Source organism: Fulmarus glacialis, unplaced genomic scaffold, assembly GCF_000690835.1.
Source record: "Fulmarus glacialis isolate BGI_N327 unplaced genomic scaffold, ASM69083v1 scaffold39331, whole genome shotgun sequence".
Lineage (NCBI taxonomy): Eukaryota > Metazoa > Chordata > Aves > Procellariiformes > Procellariidae > Fulmarus > Fulmarus glacialis.
The window spans coordinates 18,266-35,191 of NW_009195425.1; the positions used below are offsets into that span (position 1 = coordinate 18,266).

The following is a 16,926-nucleotide window of genomic DNA, read 5'->3' on the forward strand; positions in this document are numbered from 1 at the left end:
ACTTGATTATTTATTACCTCTTCGATGGGAATTTGAAATATAAGTAGCTTGATATCCAATTACTTATTCAACCTGATTTAAAAATGAAGTCTTGCTCTATGAATTGACAAAGTTTGCTTACACTGTAAAATAATTTCCTCACTGTTTACTTAGTCTGAAACCTCTTGGAAACTTTAGTTTTTAAATGCATAACTATACTTAATAAATTTCAAGAGGTACAGTTCTGTAGCACAGAGAAAGCTCACGATGCATACATCCTTGCTGACCTTAGATTGTGCTTGCCTGCCAGTCTGCTTGTTGTTATAAATGCACTCCTTACTGCAATACATGCAGAGACATTTGAGTAATACATTAACTCTGTATGAATCTGCTGCATCAGGGAATCTCAGCATCCACTGCGTACCCACTCTATTTTTTGGTCATGTGATTGCAAATGAGAAAATGTTTTCATTTTACCCAAACAAATTCTTCACTGAAGCAGTAATTTTTGGCTGGAAGATGAAAGTGCATCAGACTGCTGGCTAGCAAGTTGTGTACAAACCTGTACAGTGTGGCATGAGTTTAAAGGTGCAGCTTATGAAATTTAGATTACTGCTTTAATGTGTTACTGAATTGGAAGCAAAGTTTCAGAACTTCCAGTCTCTAGAAACTTAGCACTGCGAGAAGCTGCGATCGTTCATGTGATACAAGGAAGAAAAATCACTGAACTGATAGGGCCGAGATGCCCTACCCTGTATTTATTTACTATCTAGATTTAAGTTCTTGACTTAAGACATTCAGTCTCAGTTCATATACATATATAAAAATGGATCTTATGAGACTGAACATGGTAAGCGAAGAACCTCAATACTTCAGTGTGTGTGTGTATGTATATACACATATATATGCCTAAATATTTTAGTACATATATGTGTAAACATACTTCTGGGGAACTTAAAATAAATACAATTAACTGAATTTTTCCAGTCTGTTCCTTTGATTATGCCAGGATTTCCTTGACTGGCATCAGAAAGAAAATTTATTTTTCAGAATGGGGTGTATGGAGTTCTTGTTAACTAAATGACTAACAAATATGAGCTATCGGTAAAATAAAATTGACTTTGAAATAGTGGAAGAGGAACCTGGTGGCTGGATGTTCTCAAATGAGATGTTCCCATCCCTCTGCATTGCTCCAGCAGTGTGCCTGAGGCAAGCAGAAGATGCATTCCAAAAATCAAGGTATTCTAGTTTGCACAGTAGCATGCTCTTTTTTTTTTTCCCCCCCTGCACCAAAAGCAGCATCTGCTTTTAGTTTTACTGATCTCTGTGCAACAAAATTAATTTTCAATTCATTTCAGATTTTTTTTTTTTATGTCAGGCAATATTCAGCTGCTTACTGATTGTTTCTGTTGTCCCATCTACTGTGTCAGATAATGATACTGTTAGTTGATTTGGAGAGGAAATAAAAAAAGGAGGGAGGGAGTTGATCTGTAGGATTGTAGTATTACCTAATGCCCTTCTGATCTATGGTTACAGAAAAAAATGTAAGTTGGTTTTTAAAGCAAAATGATGAGGTAAACATGTTGGGTTGGTTCTGTGTGTTTGATTTTTTTAAAAAAAAGTCTTCCTGGCTCTCAGTGAAGTTGTCCATTATAGTTGAGATATTCTGCATGAAACACTCCAGAAAGCAAAGGAGGGGAAGAGAATCACCACGCCAGGCTCCCTTCCTGGCTAGGTGACCCAGGAATATGAATTGTCTAGAGAATGCTACTTCGAGGATCACAAGGTCATTAAATGCTTGTCTTTCATCCACTGATAAGATTGTTTTTCTTTACCTAGTGGAATCCTTTGGGGTTTTCTCCAAAATCTTTAAAGTATTTAAATGGCCGCCTAATACTGTACTGAAAATTTAAGAAAATAAATACATTCCATGCTGAAATCTCAGTTGCCTCTCTCACCATTTTGTCTTTAAAGATTTAAAGCATAATAAGTAAGGGTAAATTAAGTTATGAGAAGGATAAAAGGATTTCTGTGCTGGAACTGCGTGCTGCTTTTCTATCAGATGTTTATGGTGCTTAAAGCTACTCTAGTAAAGATTTTGTCTTTACTTTCTAAGGTAAGTGTTCCTCTAAAATAGCATTCTGATATTAAGAAGTTCTGATTTTGTTTTCTTTAAGTCTCATACCTCATTTCTCAGTATTGAAACAAGTATATTTTTTACCCTTGCTGTCACTTCCAACATATTTATCATTTGCTATGCTGTGTACTGGGTGCATCTTTTTCATCAGTGACTAGTGAAACCACTTGTGATGCTTCAAGTTTGTATGCTACAGGAAAAGCTTTATGTTTGGGGGTGTGGTGTTGCTTTTGTATTTTCAAAAAGAAAAAGAAAGTGTCATCACACTTTCCTGTCTTAAGGTCCAAATCAGAGTGGTATTTTTTTTATTTAAGAAGACTAAAGTAATTCAGACTTTGATATCTAGGAGATACAATTTTGTTTCACTTTCCTTATGGCTTTCATTTCCAACTCTAGCTTTACATCAGTATGTGTCTTAGTGTGAGAGTAAATACTAGTTCCCTGTGAAATTTTCAAGTAAATAGTTTTATTATATTTTATTGGAATACAAAAGGTTTACATCCAGCAAATATATTTGGTAATTAATAGTTGAGAGTGATAAATACAGTCATGAATAATCATTATTAAAATACACATTTTAAAATCACTTATTTTTTTAATCTGACTAGTGATAACTAGTATGAATTGAAATATACTAAACACATACAAAAATACATTTGTAATGGAAAAAAAATTGAATGCTTTCAGCATCCTTAATGCAGTCTTAACTTACATGAGCAATAGTGAAAAGCTAACATTTGTTGGCAGGGATGACTTCCAGTGCCCTGCAAGAAGTATTTTTAAAGTAGAGTTTTATTCTGGAGTGTTACTGTGTAAAAGCACATCTTAGGTTTCTTTTTTATTTTTATTTTTTTCTAGTTAAATAAAGTAAGTAAAAATACTATTTCAGCTGTAGAAACTCAACCTTGTATTCTTGGTGCATTGCCTTCATTTGTACACAATCACCAGTTCTGGTGGTTTTGCAGGCAAATCTGTTTGTGCAGTTAATTGTTTGGAATTCGTAAACAGTTCTTTTGAGCGCACATAATAAGGTAAACCAAAGTTCAGTCTTTGCTGTGGTAACTGTGTGGTGTGAAATAAAAAGAATTGTCACTAAAATCAGCTGCTATCCTGCATACATGAAAGTTTCACATCTGAATGAGGAGCTGTCATCCAGTATAGTCATGAACTTTGTAGAAGCTCAGTTTGAGCTGTAAGTACAACTTCTGGTATGCACCAAGCAGCAAACAGTGCCTGAATATTATACAACACTGGTGCAGCGTATAAATACATATATACTCAAGAAAAAGATGTTCAAGGTAAAGTAATGCTCATACGTGAATCAGGATTGTGGATCCATAGAGCATAAATTACTAAGCCTATAAAATACTTAATGGCCACCCATTGTCTGCTTATATTTCTTCTACAAAAACTAACAGTAACCTCTCAAAATTATTTATGTCTATACTGAGTTTAAAGTGTACGTGCTTATGTGCGTCTCTGTAATCTACTTGCTACTGAGAGGGTGGTTGTGGATATAAATTTCATGTTCTCAAAAGATGAAACTGCAGGTATTGTGCCTCAGCAAAAAGTTTGAAGTCTTAGATAGGACAGTTTAACTGTCACCAGAAATTAAGCAGTGAAGTGTCTATGTACATATGTATACATAATTTGTTTATTAACAAAAAAAATAGGAATCTGATGTTCATAGAAACCATTAAAAAAACTAATCCCAACTTCTGTGTGATTTGCAATGTGAGCGTTGTAGGGAGAGAATGAAGTTCCCGAAGGCTTTTACTGTGGCCTTTGGTCCATGACAGCCCTTATTTCCGTGTTTGCCAGTGACATTAGTGTATGTAAGGAAGGTTAATGAAAGGGTATAGAAATGTGGTACAGTTTCATTGATATTTTGTTGTGACATACAATATTGAAAAAAGTCACTTAGCAAAATCTGTTTCTAGCACTCTGCTCTTAAATAAAAATACAGTTAAGGTGTCTAAGCACTGGATGCTTAATGCATGCACCCTAACACTGGTGAATTCTTACTAGGCAAATTTTAGACATGATCAAATAGTTGGTCGACTCGGTCATGTTGTTTCTCTTTAATAAAACAATTTCTTTTAATGTTTAATGTGTATTGATTTTAGAGCTAAAATGGTATATCTTGAAGAATCCTTGAATTTTTTTCATATGCATAATCAACCTGAAGTCCAGTCTTGAATAATGCAGACCTTCTTTTTTGAATACCTGTAAGAGAAACTCTCATAAGACATTTTAAAAGCGTTTTTGAATTCGAAAATGTATTATTTATCTACTGCTAATAGGCAAGATCTCACTAAGATCTGTTGAGATAATCTCCAGTTCATTGTAAGGAGAATCGAGTTAATCCTGACGTTATTTTACACACTAAGGCATTGAGCTAAGAGTAAAATTATTATTTTTCCTCCCTGATATAACGATGCTGTGCTTCTGTATGACATAACAAACAAGTACCACCGATATCATCATAATCTGAAGAACATCTTTTTGACTGTAAAATAATTAGAATACAGTGTGCTACAAAAGAAGCCGTATTAAAGTATCTATGAGATTCACAGTTACAGCTGACCTGGGATAAAAGAGTCTTTGGGACGTTCAGCTTCTATGCCTGATCTAGTTGAAGATGTCCCTGCCCAGGGCAGGGGGGCTGGACTAGGCGACCTTTAAAGGTCGCTTCCAACCCAAACTATTCTATGGTTCTGTGCCTTGTTTGAAGTGTAGGAGCAGCAACTGTGCCATGCAAACTTCTAAATTTGTAAAACCTGATGCCTGGTGGTCTCAAACTAAGAGCAGAGCACTTCCATCTCTCTATGGTATTTTAGGTCATCTTTCCCCCATGATTCTGGTAATGAAACACTAAATCCCTGATACTGGTGGGGGAGCTCTAACAGGCTAACTTCTGTCGTTATTGTATTGTTTTAATCCAAAATACTGTTTGCTTGATGATCCAAGTGACTGACATGAGGATGAAACAAATGGCAGTCTTTGTTTTCTCCTCAAATTTAATTTCAGTCATCTTTCTTGGTGGCTTAGAGTTTTTCAGAGGATCATGCTATGTGTCAGTTACTGGTTTTGATGAGCAAGGAAGATGTATTTCACATATTTCTTAGGGAGAATCTATAAGACTTCTAGGCTTCATCTGAAGCGGTCTTTGTCTGTGCCAATTAGACTCAGCATATGAACCAAATTATTCTACCATCCTCTTATCCAGTGCTTAATTTCCAATGCTTCTGGACTATTTTGTGTCAAATATTTCTGAGTCCTCTAAGGTTTTATCTAAGTTTGTTAAAAAACCTGATTTTCTGTGGTATCTGTTGCAGCACAGTTCTTTTGCAAGCTTAGAAAAGTTTGTGAAGTCTCTTTAGATGAGATCCTTTTTCTTTTCAAGGGTTAGGTCCATTACTGAATTTTGCCAGATAATGTCTTGAAACAGAAGCCTACTCCCCCATGGCATGTATGAGCACAAATGAATGATAAGCTTATAGAATAGTATCCATTAGATCAACTGAAGAATAATAGACTTTACCGGACAGCTTGACATAAGACCCTTACAGCTGAAAAGCAATGTGCTTTATTTTTCAGCACCTTTTTCACTGAACAGAGAATGTCCAGCACAGTCGCTAATAGGGACAGCGGATGTTACAAGAGTTGCATTTTGAATGAGGAGGTGTCTTCAGCTTTCATCTCAAAGGAGCAGAGAGCGCATGTGTAGGTGAGGAAGGCAGCAGAGACTCAGATCAGCAGGATCATTTTTAGAGGACTTTGGCATGTTTGACTCTCAACCATAGTAGGCCAACTGGATGTGGACTTGTTGGCCTTATGTCTCAGTCAGAATGAGCTGATCCACTTGAATGTGTAAATTCTAGCTCATCGTCACATTCTGCTTTGGCCAAAAGAAGGATGACTCTCACAGTCATCTTATTCCTCACATTATACTCTTTGTGGAGCAAGACACACCAAGTTCCCAGGGACCTAACCATGTAGAGAGGTAGCTGTGGTATTCAGCTGCTTGCAAGAACTTGTGTTTTCTACTGAGCTCAGAGAGAAGGAAGAGCAACATGTTTGTTAATTCCTGGATGACTAATTGGGTAAAAACCCAACCAAACAAAACCCCCTCTGATAACTAAGTTTTGCAATCATTTTCCATGTAGTGACCCTTTAACTAAACTGGAAACATTTTTCCTGCTTAGGAAGGAATTGAAGGTTATTTTAGCTTCTGCTGGAATTTTGTGCTTATATTCGTATACAACTTTATAAATACAGAGCTGTACTTACTGTAGATAATATGTCCTAAAAAGCTGTCACTGCTGTCATTACACATTGCAAAACAGAATTTGAAGACTGGAATTTTCAATTTGGCCTAAGAGTTCTAGATACCTATCACCTCCTGAAAATTCAAGTGCCATATTCTGTTTTAGAAATACTAGCCTCAAGGGAGTTTTCCAGATTGTGATATGGAAGTGATGCTCATAGTTTCAGCTAACAAAAGCTGTGTTCTACCTACATTTTTCTTCCTCCATTGTCTTTTATCACGTCATTAAAAATATGTTCAACATAAGGGCTCTGATGTAAACACTCTTTTTAAATTTAAATAACGGTGAAAAATGGCCAAAACCACCTATTTTTAAACCCATTTCTATTTTGTGGTTGCCTCACTTCTCAAGATCCAGTTAAGGAAATTAATTTAGTGAGAACAACTTTGTCGATAACCCGATGTAGCTTAAACAGGCACAAGTTATTTTTAAATGATCTGTGTACTTTTTCATTTTAGATATTTCTTCTTCCTTCGTGTGTTTCAGTGACTGCCACATTAGCAAATGAGTATACAGGATGGAACTTTGTTGCATAAAAGCACTTAAGAAGGGATTGTTGTTATCATATCAAGCATCCAAAGAAAAATGAGCTTTTCTTTGTATGGAATTAGTACAAGGAGGCTTCCTGGTAACATTGACAAACAGGAAACTCAACAGATTTTTAAAGCTCTTGAAAATAGTCACAAACCTTGGTTTTGTCTGGCTGATGCTGGAAATGAAGAATTTTGGAGACTAACTTGTCAGTCTTGGCTTTGTAAACTGGTCTGGTGACCTACAACAGTTTAAAAAAAAAAAAAAAGGAAAAAAGAAACCAAAACACTAGATTAATTATTTCACTAAATCAGAAAAAGCACTCAGGATGGACCACCAAAGCCATGCAAGAGAGCTGTAAGAAAAGCAGTTCTACAGTCCTGTTATGAAACCTACACAGCAGTAGACGTGGAAAGCAAATAAATGAATTAATCTTTTTAGTTCTGAAATTGCTAAGCAAGAGATTAGAATAAAATTTGATTTAGTTGTAGAGTTAATACATGAAGATGGACCTTTGTTGAGGGGTAAGAAATGTATTTCTATGCATTTTACCTCCATGCTGAATTGTGTTTTCAAGTTCAGGTAATGCTTCGTGGTCAGTGATCTCTGAGGAACTGACACAAGCACTTACACTACAAGCCGTATGACAAAAGCTAGTTATGGGTTCATCGTTTTCAAAAGCAGGATTTATCCTTACAGCATTTTCTGAATTGCAGCTGTTGAGAGTAGAACTTCTACAATGCAGAACATTTTTGTTTAGGTAAGATTTTAAATTGCAAAAGAAAAAAAGAATATTTTGAAATGTGAAGAAAAAGATCGTGAGCAGCTTACTGCAAATTAGAGTTTCTTTTGCTTTTTCTTCTTAATTTAATAATTAAAATGATGAAAAGAAAAACAAGGCTTAGTAAGCCAAGAATGAGAGGTTTAAAAATGAAGGGTTGTATGGGTTCTGGAGCAAATTTTGCACAGCGCTGTCCTTGGTAAAGCTCGTGTCTACGTACAGGGCATCTAAAATAGAGGAAGAGAAAAATATATGGAACTTGAAGGCAGAAAATACAGAGTACCTCGAATGAAAACAAAGGAAAATCTGCAATTAAATATAAACACAGTATTCCCAATACAATTAATTGTTATGTGTCTGTATGAAATAATGTGATTGATAATAGAGGAAAGAGAATATTCTTAGATTCATGAGAGTGTGTGTTAAAAAGACACTGACACATTCTTTGCCAACCTACAAATTTTAAGGAATTTATGCATTTGGAACATCTCTGACAAATTTCTAGGTGAGGTTGAAATAACATTTGTGGTTTAGAACTTTAGAAGTTCAGGTGTGTTTTGGAGTAATGTCTAAATACATCTTTGAAGCCTATATGCTGTTTATTGGTGATTTTAATCTGAGTAGCAAGGTCTGAAGTAAGAGTTCTACAAATTGCTCCCTTTAAAGCAAGGGAGAAGATTACCATGTTTTATATGAGAACACAGGGGTTCCAGTTAGCGGAAAAACTAGCATGGTTCTGAGTAAATTCACAAGCAAAACACGTGCTTAACTAAAGCAAATAATAGGCCATCATTTTCTCTCTGCAGACTGTACAAGTTTGCACAAACTGTCAGTCTGAGACTGGCGGTAAGTTTGTTTTGTTTGTAACTTGCTGTAATTCACAAAAAGTTTCATTTATTATTTTAAATATTTTTATCATTCCAAATGATGGTTTGGTTATTACTGTACATCAAGTCAGGGCTTTTCTGAAATGGAAGGGTGTTATTTTCCTTAGTGCATTGGTCTTGGAGGAGTAGGCTATACCCTTTGCTACTTGAGTAAAGTTTTGAGCTCTTTAGCTCACAGGCTGATTTCTGCTACAAAATACTGCAGCTGTGCTACTGTGACTCTGCAAGTCAGGAATTTAGCAGGAACTGTGGTGAATTCAATAGAATCTTCTATTATCATTTCTGTGACACCCACTGCAGAAAATGAATTATGGCAGTTATGTTGTCACAGTGAAATTATCATATGGATAATTTGCTCAGTAGTCTTATTTTTTGACATTAATCCTAAATACAACAGAAGATGTATCATTAATCTAGTAAAGCCAATATTAAGAGAGAAAAAACAAGTGCAAGAATTGTAACTTCTCTTGCTTATATACATGGTTGGTCAAATACCGTGTGCCAGTTTGGTGTACAGAGTTTTACATAATGCTCTGGATACTCTAGTTTTACAGTGAGATGAAACCTGATACTTTTAAAAGAGAATTAATATGTTCAAGTACTGTAGTAGTTCTCAATATTGGCTTAACGTAATTTCATGTAAAAATTCTTACGGATTTTTTGTTTGCAGTTACATGGAGCTGCTAATCTTCAAGTCTTTGCCAGAAAGCCCTGAAAGCAGCCTCAGCCTTCATGTGCTTTATTGGGTGGTCTGGAATCAGAATAGTGTTCATAGGTGTGTTTATAAGAATATAGATTTCCTTTTTAATACAACTTGGAAAAAATTAATTTCTTAAAATACTACTATGTAATCAATAGCAAAAACGTGAATGTGTTATTTCATTTTTCCAAGACGTATTTGGAAATCCGAAAAGAATGCATCGTTTCATACTTGTCATCTCTGCCAGTGATGCTGAATTTGTAATAAATTTCTAAAGCATCTCTAAAAAAATAACTAGATCATGACGTTCTATGTGTACCAACAGGCAGAAATGGATTTATCCATAGTGAGACTATTTATACTGAAGAAGGGTATTGCAATGTAACTTAAAGTGTCTGAATGTTGAAGTCTTGGCTTATTAGAATAGTTCATGCTGTTGAAAAGTATATACTAAGCCCTCCTTGTTCATGCAATAGACGTGTTAGGGGTCCGTTAACAGAATTCATGTTAGGCACCATTTATTTACCTGCAGACAGCTCCTCTTCCTGGAACTAACTCACATTTCCCACCATTGACGCAAAGATGGGGTTCCAACTCGCACAGGCTCCGGCAGGGTAATCCGTCTTGGCTTGCGTAACCAGGTTTACAAAGGCAGTCAGCCTCTTTTGTCCACTCATTCATTATGCATTCGGAAGACTCGTCACACGCCATGAATTTGCATGGGTCTGCCTGATCAGCTGTAAAGGATGGGTAAATCATTAATTGATGCATTACGCCAAAGTAACTTGGCAAGCTTTGTGGCAGCTAGAGAAAACAAGTCACATTTACTGGCCTGCTACTTTTGCACGTTAATAGGAGGATATAGTCTAGCATAAAAGGACACACATCCTTCTTTCTGTAGATCACACTTTATCCCATCACCGTGATTTCATTTTTCATCTCGCTGACAAGGATTTTTACATTTGGATATTTTTATCCTTTTTTTTTTTTTACTGTAAGTACTAGTCTTATACTCATGGATACTATGAGACAGCCTTTGTGTATGTGTAAGAAATAGTTTTGACTATAATCATCTTAAACACATAATTTAGGGCATGTCAAGGGGAGGGAATTAGATTATTGAATATTCCACAATACTATGAGGACTGCAACCTAGAAATACCGGTGCTGTCTAAAGAAAATACGTGCTTGCAGAGCTTTTTTGGAAGTGATGTGTTAGCATTGGCAAAACTTGCCTTTTTTTTTTTTTAAATGTTAGTAAGGGGTGCTTCTGCAAGATTAGGGGAAAATGAGTCTTCTGATGTTCACAGGAAGGCCCAAATCAGAGGCAGCTTAAAGTCCTAACTTCACCTGTCACAGATCTACTTCTCCTTTCCCATTCTCTGCTTCTAACTAGAACTGAAAAAAAGACCCAGAAGGAGTCATTTTAACCCAGTGCTCAGCCCAGCTGTGTGCTGATGGGGTGATAAGGAGGAGGGCTGCATCCACCGAGCTTGTCTCATGGAGGCAATTTCCTGTGCACTATGGGGTAAAGCCCAGAGATAGAAGGCAAAAGATGAGAAGCAGACCAGGGGATACAAATTCTGTTCTTGCCAGCAGTTTCAATAAGGTGTGTGAATCCAGAAAGGGAGGGGGGAAAAAAAGTGTACAAAGACAAGCAAGGAGAGCACAGAGAAGGACATGAAAGCAGATATACAGGTATGAGCTGGGCTACGTGGGACAGCAGGTCCTGAGTGACTGGACCTGTTCAGAGGAAGTTTGCACATGTAGTCTTAGCTGTAGAGAGGAACTTGGTTTCAGGTCTGGTCTGTAGAAATCAAAATCACCTAATACATCAGTGCGGAAGAAAACCAGCCCTTTTTAGTTATGTGGGCTTAAAATTTCTTAAGAAGAAAAATCTGTGGTTTAAAAAGAAGATTCATACTGGATATTGCATACCGGGCTGAGAATTTTCTTCCGGAGCCACTTTATGGCCCTAGATGCTCTGTAGTACTAATTTCAATGAAAAATGAGCATTGCATTCTTTATAGTAGTACTGGAAATTTCAGACACACACTAGGATATGCTTAACTGATAGAAATTAATCCAGCAGAGCTGTTCACTTTTAAGCCCTCTATAATTCCATGGCTATTTCCTTTTTTTTTTTGTTTTTTAATTTAAGACTAGTGAGTTTTAGCATGCTCAATTTCCCTCTACTATATATAATGTGCATGTTAATTTGGGATCTGCTTTGCTCCTGGACTGTAAATGTGTGTACATGTGAACTCTAACAACTGGGCATCAAAGTAATGCAATAAATTACAAGGTAACTTTATTGTTAGGCAAACCCTTGCTTATATGTAAAAAAAAAATTATATATATATTCCAAGTACTTTGCTCTGGTCATTGATACTACTGATTAGGAATTACAAATTTTAGTCTCTAATGGAAGAAAAACAGCTGGCAAACCAAAAGGGGATATTAGTTCTTACAGATTCTCTTCTTATTCTACACAGAATTGCACTCCTAGCAAAAACAGGACACTTCTGAAGGAAAAATGGTTAATAAAAGAGTTTGTATGATTGAGCCATTGATTAAAGCATCATCAGCTACATTAGCTGCATGTCTCCTGTAAATCTCTCCCCAGTTTTCATGGTCACAGTTTACCTTCATACTAGCGGAAATAAAGGTTGATACTGCTAGTAAGGAGACACAGGCTCTGCCTAAGCATTACCCAGGGTTGTGTGCTACAGCCTTCAGTCTTCAGAAGTTGAAAGGTCTCAGCACATTTCTATTTGACACGTAGAGTTCGGCATGAGCATTTCTCTGGGTTAGAGGGTCATTTTTTTGTGATAATATTTCATTTTCCTTAATAAAGTGTTGGGCTATGTACCTGCCATACTTTGTCATCTTTTCTGTGTTTTCACTTTGTTTAGATTACAAAAAAAATGCATGCAGGTGTTTTTAAAAACCCACTGTGTTATTCTTTGTGGTATTATTTATGACCAATGCAGTCACCCCTTTGCAATTGCTGAGTCTTGATATATAGTTTGGACTGTCAGTTCCCACCAGTATCTCAATGTGGTATAACATTATTACCACTAGATGGCTCTTACTTTCACAATAAACAGGAATTTACTTAAATTACCTTGATTTACTAAACAGGTTGGGGTTGGTTTGTTTGGTAGCTTTTTTCTGAAGTGAAAAGACAGTAGGGCTTTGAAACACCTGTATGGGAATATACTGGCTTTCTAAATATAATTTCTTCTATTTTGACATTTTACTACTACTCATAAGCCTTGAAAGAACAGCACTCTCAGCAAACTCATCGTGATATAGTTTTCTTGAATTAATGTTGAAATACCACATCAGTAAAGCAGCTGATATGGATGAAGATGAAAGATTTAAAAATTGTTCCGTATTTGCATTTAGCAACTTTTTCATTTTAATTTTTATTTAATGAAAATTTATTACTGAAGCAGAGAACGTGTGGTAGGCCAAAGTTCACTTTTTCTAGTGAACTTATTTATTACTTTATTCAGTGAAACATCAGTTTATCACGGCAGTATTTGAAAGTTTAAATACTTTGATTTTGTTAACTTTCTTTACCACACACCACCCATTCTCGTAGTGGCCACAAGGAATTATACAAAATGAAAACAGATTAGAAACTACTTCCATGAATTGTAAGTGGATTTTCTTTTGTTCTGGAGTTGTTAGAGATATGTAAAAAGACAGCGTAACCAAAACTGCTAAAGATGTCTGCATGCTAAGGTATTGGTATCGTTCTTCTCCATGCCAATGAAATTAAATTCAGCCCTGAAATAATTACCAGAACCTGAAAATAGATTCAGGATTCAATTTTATAAAATAATACAGTTTTTTAAAACTTTAAGCTTCTGCCATTACAATAGTGTCCAGATATGTTGTTACTGATTTTCTACTGTTTAACAAAGACTACAGACTTATTTGAAAGATATTAAATCAGGAGGGATTCTGGAATTATAAATCTATGGAATGCTACATATAGTAATGCTCTGGTCAGTGAGTATCTCTAGAATCCAATTATTCCTAGAAATTATCTCTTTCTGTCTTGAGCTCTGTAGCCCTTCAAAAGTAGATTTAATGATGCTCTAAATGATGGTTTGCTTGCAACATTGCAAAAATCATCAGGAATTATGTTTACATATTCAGGTGCAAGATTTGCGTAAGTCACTCCTGTAAACTGCACGAGCGTTCTCTATACTTGTCTTTACCCAGCCCTTATACTAGAGAGTTTTTAGTTCCCTATATTTGGCTCTGAAAAGCAGTTGGTGTACATGCACAGACCAACACCTCCACCCAGCATTTCATTATCGTATGAAAATATGTCTGCAGATAATTTGCAACATCTTGGATTTTCTTATTACTCCTGATCACTGGGAGGCTATTGCTAATATCATTATTTCCAAAACAGTAATACTTCTGGAGCTGTAACGACCTGGAAAAAGTCATCTGCTTGGTTTTGGTTATTGATTGAATCTTACCTGGCTCAATATCTAGGGAATAGCTGTCAATCTTCAAATTGAGGCGTTGGGCTGCAGCATCACAGAAATCCTCCAAAACGCAGTGTACTGCTTCCGTGATATTGTATGGCACTGTCCTGGCAAATTTCATTTTGCTATTCACAATCACACTTCCGTTCCTGAAGTTAAGTATTTCCAGGTGCTTAAAGCCTGTAAGGTTGGACTGAAGGTATGGAAGTAGCTGCAAAACAGAAATTTGCCTTTATTTTAACTTACTGTCAATGACTACCTGCTATTAATTTCTCTTGTAGTCACTTTTCATTATCAAGTGCACACATCACACACTTATTTCTCTGAATTTAATACAATTGTTAAACTCCACCACCAAATTCCCTTTTCTGTTTAGCACTATCTTCTTCTGGACTTTTGCATCTTTCTCAGTAATGTATCGAGATGGATAGACAGCACTTTCCCTTGTAATGAAATGCACAACTGTTGGGGAGTTTATTCATCTGGAAGAGAAAAAAATCACCTCACTCAGAAGCCAACTTAAGTTATGTTCAAACATTCAATCCAGGCAGGTTAGGGCATAGCATAATAGGCACATTACTGAGCTGACCTGCTGCCCTATTGTACCCATAGAGAAAATCCATATCTAATCACATTCCCCCTGCTAAGCTATGATATGTTTTAAAAGACCTATTTTTAAATCCAGCATGTAGACACAAGCCTTAGGTGTAATCAGCACTGCTATACTGTTGACATGAATCTAAGAAAAAGCCAAATAAATTACATGCCAGGCATATATCTGGAGTCCCTTGAACAAGTGAAAACTTTCATCACTGACTTCATAAACTCTTTCTTCATACCCTGAGAGCATTCCAGGCTTATCAGTCTTTTAAAAACACAGCTTATCAGACCGAATTGTAGTAGGGTCTGATATTGTTAAAATACTGTGCTCTTCAGTATATTTCTTTAAACTGTGCCCGACTATTGCATGTGTTGTTCAAGTTGATTTTCACCCACCAATTGCATGAACTGTTGTTCTAGTGCTTTGTATTCTGGCGAACTCCTGTTGAAAAGGTCATCAGAAAAGTGCATGTTGGTTACCCTCAGGCTGAAGAAAACCACTAGCTCTTTGCCTTTGGCTGCGGTTGTCATGAAGCTGGTAGTTACATACTTCAGCGTAGGAGCTGGGGTGGCTTCTGCAGGCTCAGTTGTCAGCACTGAGATATAACCGCTGCCATGCTCCACTTCATCCAGTGCTGCTGTGCTCATCACACTGACGTGATCTAACTCGGCAGCAATATCCTGCACTCCTGTCCCAGTGCCATCGGGAGGAACGCTCTCAGATGCAGGCACCAAGGAATCTGGTACTTCAAGGGACTGTTCGATGATCTGAGAGTGGCTGTAGGATGGGCTGGTTGCTGCAGGTAGAGGTGCTGTTTGGTCTGATGGTAGCACGTCTGTAATAACATCTTCAGGCTGCGTGGTAGAGAGATCACTTGAACCAATAAAGAAAGGCAACGTTTCGTAAGTGTTGGCTGTAACTAAAATGTCATCGCCTGATGATTCTGGCTCATCCATGAACTTAACTGCTGCAGAAAAACAGGAGAAAAACAGACAGCTATTTTGAAAAGCAAGTATAACAAACATCAAGCGTGGAAACGACAGGTATATTGTATTTCCACTGAAGCATTTTTAAAAACAAGCTTTAACACTATCTAAACATGAAAAAGTTATTTCCATCACAAAGGAAGGACTACTGGAATAAAACACCTCACATGTCTGAGTGATGAGATTTCTGTGGGTGCTGTGTTTAAATAATAATTACACTTGGTAAATATTTCCTGAGCCATTCCAAAGCACATTCTTGTTTTGAAGGTACATAATCACACTGCCAGTTTATATTGACTGAAAGAGTAGATCGCAGCTTTGAGTTGTCTGCTCGGATCAGTTGCATGCCGGAGTCGTTCTATTCCCCTCTACGAGAGGTTAAAGCCAGTAATCATAAAATGTGGTTAAGAAAAACAGTACAGCCTCTTCAGATGCAACTGTGTCGATTTACCTAAAAGGCAACAGCACCAGTGAAAACAAATTCAAACCTTAAGAAATCATCTGCTGCACCTGTAGCAGCCATTTGATCCAGATGCTGAATTTTCATGAGGTCCCCATTGGGGCTTGGCATGGATCTAGGATGTGTGATAGCTGTAGCTGAAATCCAAATCTAAAGCATGATGAAGGAGACTCTCTGAATTTGGCTTGCAGCTACCTGGCCACAACGACTTCACAGAAAATGATAGCCTCCAAGCAACAGATATCTACCCAAGCTGACAACTTTGTCCTTTTCCAGTGACACACTTATGTGGGCTCTTCACACAGGACTTTTAGCAACCCCCTGCATGCAAAATCACTTGTCAGCTGATGGAAAGGAGTTTTTCTCCAGTTGATGAAATCTTCCATTCCCTACGCACTAATTTCCTCCCAGTGGCCAATGAAATTACTAAGAGAGAGCAAACTTTTGCATTAGGAATAACCCCGACTGAAGGAGGTGGCAACTATCCTGTCCATGGCATAGGAGTCGCCCATGGTTGTTCTTTGTGTCCCTTTCCGTTTCCTTGCTTCTAAATGAATGAGGTCCAATCTTCTGCTTATCGTGTTGCTGTTTTTAGGAACAAATGTACATTTTCAACAAAGAAAAGCTTAATAGGAGTTAGCTGTCTATTTTCTTCATGCTGTTAAATTAGCTCTTTGCTTCCTCCCTGCAGATACAATGCCTTGGTCTAATGTGGATTATTTTCTATATAGCCATATATAGCCCCATTCTGCTAAGCTGACCACATTTCTCAAAACAGCAAAGAATTGCTCTAAGGCACCGTATGTGGTTTTACTAGAATTAGATGCTTGAAAAGAATTTTCTCCCATTTGGTTACCACTTTGTATAAACTTACGTTAAGAGCTGCTACATATGTATTTTTTCCCCTTTATCATTTGTTTCATTATGTATGTTGTAGTATATGTACGGTGATTCAGTGACAGTAGTGTAAAAAGATAAATAAAACACATGCTAATAAAATAAAATAAGTTAATAATATA

The 16,926-nt window shown here is 36.8% G+C and overlaps 1 protein-coding gene across 1 annotated transcript; it reads right to left on the reverse strand.

The window, feature by feature from the left end:
* Positions 1 to 7,179: 7,179 nt before the first annotated feature.
* On the reverse strand, positions 7,180 to 16,018 carry LOC104084312 (interphotoreceptor matrix proteoglycan 1-like). The gene is made up of 5 exons (XM_009588087.1): positions 15,958 to 16,018; positions 14,857 to 15,428; positions 13,852 to 14,071; positions 9,873 to 10,083; positions 7,180 to 7,219 (listed from the first exon to the last, which is right to left on the reverse strand). Exons 1-5 carry the CDS (start codon positions 16,016 to 16,018, stop codon positions 7,180 to 7,182), a joined length of 1,104 nt encoding a protein of 367 aa, XP_009586382.1.
* Positions 16,019 to 16,926: the final 908 nt, after the last annotated feature.

Coding starts and splice junctions, on each gene's coding strand:
- LOC104084312 (XM_009588087.1), bottom strand. CDS start 16,018: ATGCCAAGCCCCAATGGGGACCTCATGAAAATTCAGCATCTGGATCAA. Junction 15,429..15,957: donor GGATCAAATGGCTGCTACAG/GTGCAGCAGATG, acceptor GTTTTTCTGCAG/CAGTTAAGTTCATGGATGAG. Junction 7,220..9,872: donor GGAAGAGGAGCTGTCTGCAG/GTAAATAAATGG, acceptor AAACTGTTGTAG/GTCACCAGACCAGTTTACAA.